At 38.3% G+C, this 9,553-nt stretch overlaps 2 protein-coding genes across 2 annotated transcripts; both read right to left on the bottom strand.

Annotated features, from left to right (window-relative positions):
• Positions 1 to 393: 393 nt before the first annotated feature.
• Positions 394 to 1,272, bottom strand: LOC121907172 (gamma-crystallin M3-like). The gene is made up of 3 exons (XM_042426584.1): positions 1,219 to 1,272; positions 866 to 1,108; positions 394 to 739 (listed from the first exon to the last, which is right to left on the bottom strand). The coding sequence occupies exons 1-3, from the start codon at positions 1,249 to 1,251 to the stop codon at positions 461 to 463; spliced, it is 555 nt and encodes a 184-aa protein (XP_042282518.1). The 5' UTR covers positions 1,252 to 1,272; the 3' UTR covers positions 394 to 460.
• Positions 1,273 to 4,053: 2,781 nt separating this feature from the next.
• LOC121907530 (gamma-crystallin M3-like) lies at positions 4,054 to 5,295 on the bottom strand. Its single transcript, XM_042427143.1, has 3 exons — positions 4,807 to 5,295; positions 4,461 to 4,703; positions 4,054 to 4,353 (listed from the first exon to the last, which is right to left on the bottom strand). The coding sequence occupies exons 1-3, from the start codon at positions 4,819 to 4,821 to the stop codon at positions 4,081 to 4,083; spliced, it is 531 nt and encodes a 176-aa protein (XP_042283077.1). The 5' UTR covers positions 4,822 to 5,295; the 3' UTR covers positions 4,054 to 4,080.
• Positions 5,296 to 9,553: the final 4,258 nt, after the last annotated feature.

Here is a 9,553-nt window from a genome sequence, read left to right on the forward strand (position 1 = left end):
TATTATATTTGGTAACCAAGCTACTTTTTTCGTTTGCACAGTATGACAATTTATATTCCTCATGTGTGGAATATGTAATACAAATCTTTACTTGAATTTGAAAATTCAAAAGCCTTTTGATCTAATTTTTAAATGTTTGATTACACATCAGCCTGTAATGGTTGTGCATAGTTAATATGAATTCCTGTCAAGATCAATAGTAAGATAGGCCTTAGGTCTGTGGTTTTACAGTAAAATTTAGAGTCAAATATCTCATCAGATATAAAACATTTTAAGATGAATAACTGCTTGCTAGCACATGCTTACTGTCTAAAAATGTTAAAATTCGAATTTCATCCTCCATTATATACTGAGTATACTGCATAATCATTAATTGTGACAGCTGGACAAAAGTTAAAATAGTGCAGGAAATACTTTATTTAGTGGCATTTGATACATTCAGTGAACATTTAGCCAACATTTAGTTGCAAGAGTCCATGATGCGCCTCATGCTCATGAACCTCATGCCACTCATGCCCATCTCCCTGAAGTTCCTGTACTCTCCGGGCTTCACATACATCATCTTGCCTCTGAAGTGGGGCTGCTCGAACAGCAGCCAATGGCCCTCCATCACGTGGCAGGACTGGCACTCATTCATACGGTAGCGGTCCATGATGGAGTCACAGTCGTCCATCAGCTCCTGCATCTGACCACCGAAGTTCTCTCTCTCGTAGATCCTCATCCTGAAGGATCCTCTGTGCTGTAATATGAAAATCAGTTTATGTTAAGAGTTTACATCAGCCCAGGTCAGAAAGATGTCAGGTTTGTATTATATTAGAAGACAGTGAACCCTTTACACAATAAATCACAATGATGTTATGCTTACCATGGGGATCATACGGCAAGACCTGATGCAGTCTCTCATTCCCATCATGCTCATGTAGTCAGCGTACTCGCCCCTCCTCATGAAACACTGGTTTCCCATGAAGTTGGGGCGGTCATAGACCATGAAGCAGCCGCTCTCCACCCTGCAGGACTGGCACCTGCTCAGGTAGGAGGACATATCAGCACAGTCGCTTGTGCACTCATAAGAGCGACCCTGGAAGTTCCTCTCCTCGTAGAAGATGATCTGAAAAAAAAGTGAATCTTAATGATTAGGAAAAAGCAACAAGGTGAAAACATTGATCTTATTTTGTAGACAGTAATTCCTGCTTAATACAACATGATTTTTAAAAGTACCTTGCCCCTCATGCTCATGCCGATGTTGCTCATGTTGGCTGTAGATGTGTTGTCGCTCTTGCTCCTGAACTGCCTGCCTACCTGGTTTAACCCTTTCCTTTTATACCTCACTGAACGTAAAGAATCAGTGGCCCCCCTCAGAAAACCCCTTACTCAACAACTTACTATAGAGGCCTATAGTATACAGAGGTTATTTCCACATTTTCAGGGACTGGGTACCTCACAGTCTTTAGAAAGGCCTTTTCTCTCACTACAGAAAGCATTTTCAACAGGGCTTGTAAAATGTGAATAGGTTGGCCCATGTGACTCATAAGAACTGTGTATATGATCTGTACGGTGCAGCACTTTTCAGTATTTGGTTGTTTGATTTGAGATTTGGTATATTCAATATGTTACAAACATATATGCTTCAGAACTAGTGAGCATGTGCTATATGTATATCGACACACTAGATTCAGCTTTGTTCAACAAATGATTATTGCCTATTTAGCATTTACAAGCAGTATATAAACCTTTAATAAAAAGTTATAACACTATAATTTAATTGTAAGCAGAAAAAAATGTTTATTTAGTACAGTATTTGTCAGCAATTACAACTCCTTTATGAAGACATATTTTATGTTATTACAACTGTGTTTTACTATATTGTCATTCATTATCTGTTTATACACCAGCCACCACTTATGGGTACCCAAAGGATGAATTATAGCCATTGACAAATAGACAACACTTATAGCCGCTTACAACTACAATATAGTGTTATAAACCATTTATTGTTTATGTACTACTTATAAATGCTACATAGGGGCTTAAAAGTGAAATGTTATCCATAAAAGGTTGAGGTGAAAAGGGATTTAGGTTCCCCACATAAAATATATTCTTGTTTGTTAATTCAGAGGCAGGAAAAAATATTTCAGCAATGTGTGTCAGTGTCTCGGAGAAGAAACAAGCTTATAGAGAAGTTCTCTGATTGTGTATTACCAGGTTGATGAATGCTGATAATGATACAACAGAGATGCACCAAGTACAAAGTTACACATTTTATTTGACTTGATGCCATTACAGATGTAAAACTGCCCATGCAAAAGACATACATACATTATTGTGCATATTGTTTAAAATACACATAAATAAGCAATTTATTGTTTTGATTTGTTTTGTTGTTATATTTCATTCTGTTTTGTCAAGTCATTTGGATAAAACTATACGAGCCAGAGAGCAGTCAGCTATAGCCACAGTGCGTGAGGAAGACAAACACCAGGCTATTTTTTATACATGATGCACTTTATTAACCTAATATTTTAATTCCACTTCTCCATACTGTAATTATTATTTCTGTTTGTTCTGTACATATGGCATCTATTGGATATCTGCATCCAGGAAAAGCGATTCCTCCTCTGTTGCTCATCATGAGGTTTCTTCCTTTTTGTCCCCTCTCAGTGTTTTTTTTCTGTTTTCTTTATTGGAGAGATATTCCTCATTGGAATCCAGGGTGTGAGGACAGGGTGTTGTTCACTGTCCAGACTGTGAAGTCCTTTTTGTGGGCTATATAAATGAAATTTACTTGACTTGACAATGGTGAAATGACCCCAAAAGCCCAACACAGTCCACCTTAAGAAAACACAAGCAAATTGAAACAACAAAAGCAAATTTATTATAAGCAATTTGACAATGCATGCTGGCCATGGAATCTGGAAATGCATTCCCAACACAAAATGCTACAAGACACACAAATACATAAAAAACACTGCACACACTGATTTTAATGTGGATGAAATAATATATATATTAGTCACCTTGTCCAAAACCAACCAATACCTATTAAAGGTAGTGCTCAAAATTGGGGCAATGTTTCTAACAAAAATTGGAATGTAATTGCATAAAGATTTTTCTGAGGGCGGATCATAAATGTGCACACCAAATTTCATAGGCCTATTAATTATTAGAACTTTAATTCAAATTTAGAAAAGTGTTGTCCTGTGGGGTTGCATCAATAAACTCAGTAAATTTATTTGGCCTGATAGCTGTGCTGGAGAAAAGGATAGGAAGCATTCAGATTCATCCTTTGACTGACATAAATAATGTTACATGTTTGTGAGATGCAATTTTGAACTGATGATGGCACTAGAATAAAAGTCAAGGGGTCACCAAAATGATTAAACACATCCTTTAGGAACCATGAATGTGCCTTTCAGATCTCATGGCAATTTGTCCAGTAGTTGTCCAGGTTCTTGCTGTAATGCCTTAAAAGCATTATTCTGTGTCTTCTATGATGATATATACCCGGTTTTATATTAATGACCTTAATCTGATTTAGGTTAAAAGCCAAATGACAAAATGTCTTTAAGTCTAGAGGACTACTTTCTTGCTTACTTTCTAAATAAAAATGTTTGCTGTGAAGCACTTCACGACTAAAATACTGACAAAATAAACAGAAGGAATGGCTTAATACCACAAACTGTACCAACAAGTGCCACTTGTTCACCTTTTACTCAGATTATATTTATAGTTTGCAGAGATTTACTAACCAGCGAATGTGCAACCTCTGTGTCATTCATAGGTATTGTAGTTAAAAAGTATTGTATATCACAAATAATGTTTGCTGTATATTATTTATATTATATTAATATTTCACATATTTAAAGGAATTCCTTTAATAATCTTTCCTGATATGGAAAAGATGTCAATCATGTAGATAGTGTGTGCTAAAAATCACTGGATGCCTGAAGTTCTATGTTACAGGAATGGTTGCCCAAGCATCTACTAAGTTTATATGAAATTACTCCACACGTAGACAAGAGATTTTTTCAAAAAAGTTTCATTTATTTTTGGCTTATGAAGACATATTCTACACAACTATTTTTACATGTCCATGATACGCTTCATGCTCATGAACTTAGTGCCACTCATGCCCATGTCCCTGAAGTTCCTGTACTCGCCGGGCTTCACGTACATCATCTTGCCTCTGTAGTGGGGCTGCTCGTACATCAGCCAGTGACCTTCCATCACATGGCAGGACAGGCATTCATTCATGCGGAAACGCTCCTGGATGTTGTCACAGTCCTCCATCAGCTCCTGCATCTGACCAGCAAAGTTCTCCCTCTCGTAGATCCTCATCCTGTAGGTTCCTCTGTGCTGTAATGAAAACACTGGATGCATTAAATGTGAAGGTTGTTTTTAAACTAATTACCATTCAAATCTATTTAAAGAATGCAAGAAAGAATCTTAGAAATGTATCCTACCATGGGGATCATACGGCAAGACCTGATGCAGTCCCTCATTCCCATCATGCTCATGTAGTCAGCATACTCGCCCCTCCTCATGAAATACTGGTTTCCCATGTAGTTGGGGCGGTCGTAGACCATGAAGCAGCCGCTCTCCACCCTGCAGGAGTGGCACCTGCTCAGGTAGGAGGACATATCAGAGCAGTCGCTCATGCACTCATAGGAACGGCCCTGGAAGTTCCTCTCCTCGTAGAAGATGATCTGAAAAAAGGAGTCACAAAGGGGGATTAAGCCCAAAAATAATATCCATCAATATGTGTTCAAATTGCTTATCGAAAATAGTTGGTGAGGTGAGTATGCTTACCTTGCCCATGGTCATAGTTGCTGTGTTGCTGTTCCTCAGAGAACTACGTTGCTGCTACACTGATGATGGTCCTGTTTTAACTGTTACTTTTATACCTAACCAAACCCAAAGAATCTGTTGCTCCCATTGTGTAAACCCCTGACCCAGCAACATGGTATAGAGGCCTATAGACTGCTCAGGGGCATTTGTCACATTTCCATGTGACTGGATCCCCTAGAAGACTTTAGAATGGATTTTTCCATAGGGAAGTCAATACAATGAGCATTTTTTTGAAGTTACAATACAGAGTAACAAACAATAGTCTCTTTCATACATTACAAAACACACTGTATGGCACACTGTATGATTGGTAAGTGGACAGTTTATAGACATGAGTTTTCTTCTGTGAGACCACAATAGTCTGACATGCCTATATATAATGCACATCTGTACAAACAAAACTTGTTTATCCAGCTGTTTGTATGGATTTGTATGTATAGATATATGATAAAAAATAACTGGCAAGCATTAATCCAATGTACAACCAGCAGTGAAGTTATTGTAACACTTGATGCACCTCACTAAAATTAAATGTTTGTGTCTTTTATTGTTCTTGGGTCAAAATCAAGTTAATCGCATAAATTAAAATTCATGCTATGTAGCCACGCATTTTTCAATACCAAATTTATTTTTATTTTTATTTTAGTGGAGATTCCAAAGTTTTCAAAGTTACCGAAAATGATGAAAAAATTATGTTGGGTAAAAATTGTTTAAGAAAACTGCATTCTGCATCTGTATTGTACAAGTATTGTACATGAGGTACAGTAGATTAAAATTTTATGTGCATCAAATTTAGTGTGTAACTGCATAATCATTGAAAAAGGCCATCAATTGGTATTTGAAGTAGCCTGTATACTTTTTCTGTGCCACATCTGTGACACTGCTTCACAAAAAGATGAAGCAAATAAGTGATTTAGGACTACGGGAGCCAGAAAGACTCCAGAAAAACTGCATTTATATCATGCTAACTCAGTATGGGCAGCAACATGTCACTAGGTATTGTTGTTGTACTGGATGGATGTTTAAAAAAATGTGTGTAAGATCAGAATGTTTGTTCTGTCCAACATATCCTTGTTTATATGCTAACTATAGCAGATTAGGAGAAGCCACATAAAGATGAGATTTTAGCTTTGTTGTAAGTATTTTAAAACAAAATATTTTACTGTTACAAGAGGAAAGAGAGGCTTAAAGATCCCCTCCAGACATGTTTTAAGATGTATCTAAAATACTCTACTTTGAATAATAATTTGTGTCTGACATTTTTCAACAAAAGAAGTTCAATTATCTCGTTAAAATTCTTAAAATTACATTTACTTCTTCTCCCTCATTAAAAATTCCAGTATCTATGAATATGCAAATTTAGAGCATGGTCTGGGTGAGTACTCTTTTCTGATTGGCCGGCAGGTGTGCGTTAAAACCATATATTGCATACATAGTTCGGCTCAAGTCTAATCACTGTTCAAAGTTCATCCACTACCCAACCTGTAACCATAGTAACATTACAGAGCACAGCTGTCAAAGCTTATTCGTTATCAACTGCAGCAAGCACAGCTGAGTTATCAACTTGATAAACTAATGACTGAGAAGAAAAACACAACAATGCTTGATTTTAACATTTCTTTCAACCTATTTGCAATCTACAGCAGTTTTGAAGAATGGGACACAGCAGAGGAAAAAGAAATGGAGAAGAAAACAAAGAAACCAAGCGAAAAACAGCAGAAGGAACTGACACCTGAAGAGCTTAAAATGATTGAGGAAGAGAAGGATGAGATTAATACTAAAAAGGGAACAACATGGGCAGTTAATATACTGAGAGACTTTCTCTACCAAAAACAAAAGAACACTGATTTGGAGACATACTCTGTGGTTATGCTTAATGACACCTTACTTGAATTTATGCCATGATTTAGTCCACTAAGGCTGGAGGTGAGTACAGTGTGGCATTAGAGCTGGTATTAACTGCCATATATCACATTTTAATATAACTAATGCAGTACCTGTTCAAAAAGTGCCGGTTTGGAACGGGCTGATTTCTCAATACCTATGAGAACAGTGCCCGACCCCTAAACGTCTCACATGCAGACTATCAGTAGATGCTACAATTTACCGAAGCTCCCTAAACGCCTCAAATGCAGGCTATTGGTAGACACTACAATATACCGATGTTCCCTAAATGTCTCACACTCAAGCTATCAGTAGATGCTATAATTTACCCATGTTCCCGAAACACCTCAAATGCAGGCTATCGGTAGATGCTACAATTTACTGATGCTCCCTAAATGCCTCACATGCAGAATATCTGGAGACTACAATTTTGAGTTGAGCTGAAGTTGATCGGATGAACTGTAGAGCCCGTTCAAAATGTGCCTGAGACATGCTGCACAAATTCCCGTGCATAAGGAATGGGAATAGGGCTTAACTCTCTAAACTTTTTCAATTCATTCTCTATGTTAGTTCTTATCACTACAGACATAATTCCATCTCTGACTACAATGTGGGTTGCAATGGCAGAGTGGTGCTGTCCGTATTTCTGCTCATTGACTCCATGGGCAGAAAAAGAAGCAAATCAATGTTGTTTATGAGGTACTTTTTTTTTATATTTCTCGAGAACTGCTCATCCAAACAACTTCACACATTGACATTGCACTTCCTTGATTCCCCAGCAATCTACCTGCCAGGTATGAAGTACATTGGATGAATGGTTCTTGAGATATGCGAAGGAAAAACATACATACATACAGACAGACAGAGATTCCTTGCTTTATATAGAGAGATAAGTGATACAAAGTTCAAGTCAAGCATTGCTGTCTTTAAAGCCAAGTTGAAACACTACAGGAAAAGCAGCAAAGACACCAGTGTCCATCATCCTCATATTACCGAGTCTGACCTGGAAATTATTAGAAATTCAGCTATACTGTCCCCAGATACACCTGTGGGCCTGTTGAGAAAGGCATGGTTCAACATCCAGCTTTGCTTTGCATGGAGGGGCAGAGAGGGAAACCGAGAGCTGATTAAGTCATCTTTTGTTCTGCTGCATGAATTACCTTGGGAACATGCTGAAAATGATCTGTGAAGAAGTGAGATATTTAGCCCTACACAAAAGCTGATAAAACATAAACTATATGAATTTTATATACTTTAATCATCCATCCTCCCACTTCCCTAAATTATTTATGCCTCTCAGGTGAGTCTCTTCGTACCCCTCTCCTGGATCTACACAAACCACAGCCCACAGAGCACTACTATGGGTTGGCTCTCGGATGCCTGGAAAGTCGCCAGATTATGTCGGTAACAGGCCACCGATGTGAGACCAGATTGAATCACACTGGGTCCCATCCATATCGGAGAGGAAGACATGGGGCCAGATCTTGTCTTGCCATACATCCACAAGCACCATTGCCCATTGTCAATGCCCAGTTCAGCTGACTTCTAATAAGTCAGACTTGTTCGGTACCTCAAGCCCAAGTATGTTATGCCATCGAGAGCTACTGTGACTAAACGCATTGATAAACACTTTGAGGAGAAGAAGGATGAGCTTAAAATCAAGTTGGCCAGAGCAGACAAGCTAACCACTGACTGCTGGACAGCTCTCACAAATGAAAGCTACATCACAACTACTTGTCACTTTATTAATGCTGACTGGGAGATACAGTCCAGTGTGCTCCTCACTCAAAGCCTCTCTGTCCATCACACGTCAGACAACCTCGCAGAGAAGCTGACTAGTGCGGTGGAGACATGGGGCCTCAACAGCTGTGTGTTGGCATGTGTCCAAGATAACACCAAAAACATTGTGGCAGCTAATTCCCCTATGCGCATCCTCTGGGACTCTGTGCCATGTTATGTGCACACACTCCAACTCGCCAACAACAACAGTTTCAATGTTTACGTGTGTCGTGTGATTGGTTGCTGCTGGGAGGCTGGTGAAGCACTTAAGCCACAGCCATCCAACCACCCTGGCACTGAAAGTGAAGCAGGTACAGATGCAGCTGCCACAGCACACCCTTATCCAGTCTACGAAGACATGATGGAACTCTGTCTGTGACATGTTCGAGAAGTTGGTGGAGCAATTTTAATGTAGCTGGTCGAGTTTGAGTTAATTCTAACTACTTATTATACTGTTGGTAATTTAATATTTAATATTGCATCATAAATTGATAAAATGATCACATATTTTGTATGTTGGGGCAGGACTATCTACCCTGTTACCATAGAAACACCTGACTAGAGATCTAATGACTAATGTCTAAGTGTTTGTGGCTAGCCCAGCTGTTGGTTGTCTGTATGCTAAATCTGTAAAAGTAGCCACTGGCCGCTCGCAAAAATCACTTCTCAGATTCTCAGATTCGATTCACATCGATCAATACTCAGTGTATCAGCAAGGGACACCTGCAAGATCATGATTTCGTCCCTGCACATTTTTAAATCAATTAAAAAAACCATACGTCCATATTCAAAACTACCTAAATTACTATAGCATTAGTAGCACTGCTAGTCATATTTTTCAACATATACAGCTTATTTCATCTACAGCACTAACAACAACTCTCTTAACTTTCTGCAAGTCTTTGTTGTCAGCATTAACTTGGTAGCTAGACATGTAATTTACTATACTATATAATTGTATTTTTTTTAATATATATCTACTTTATCATGCCTACTCCGTGTATATAACACAGTATGAATAAGTATTATTTTCTTCTTTCAGACA

Source organism: Thunnus maccoyii, chromosome 11 (assembly GCF_910596095.1).
Source record: "Thunnus maccoyii chromosome 11, fThuMac1.1, whole genome shotgun sequence".
Lineage (NCBI taxonomy): Eukaryota > Metazoa > Chordata > Actinopteri > Scombriformes > Scombridae > Thunnus > Thunnus maccoyii.

Excerpts from the sequence above, each read along its gene's own strand:
- LOC121907172 (XM_042426584.1), bottom strand. The coding sequence starts at position 1,251 with ATGAGCAACATCGGCATGAGCATGAGGGGCAAG. Across the intron at positions 1,109-1,218 it reads GCATGAGCATGAGGGGCAAG|ATCATCTTCTACGAGGAGAG; the intron begins GTACTTTTAAAA and ends CTTTTTTTTCAG. Across the intron at positions 740-865 it reads CTTGCCGTATGATCCCCATG|CACAGAGGATCCTTCAGGAT; the intron begins GTAAGCATAACA and ends TTCATATTACAG.
- LOC121907530 (XM_042427143.1), bottom strand. Across the intron at positions 4,354-4,460 it reads CTTGCCGTATGATCCCCATG|CACAGAGGAACCTACAGGAT; the intron begins GTAGGATACATT and ends TTTTCATTACAG.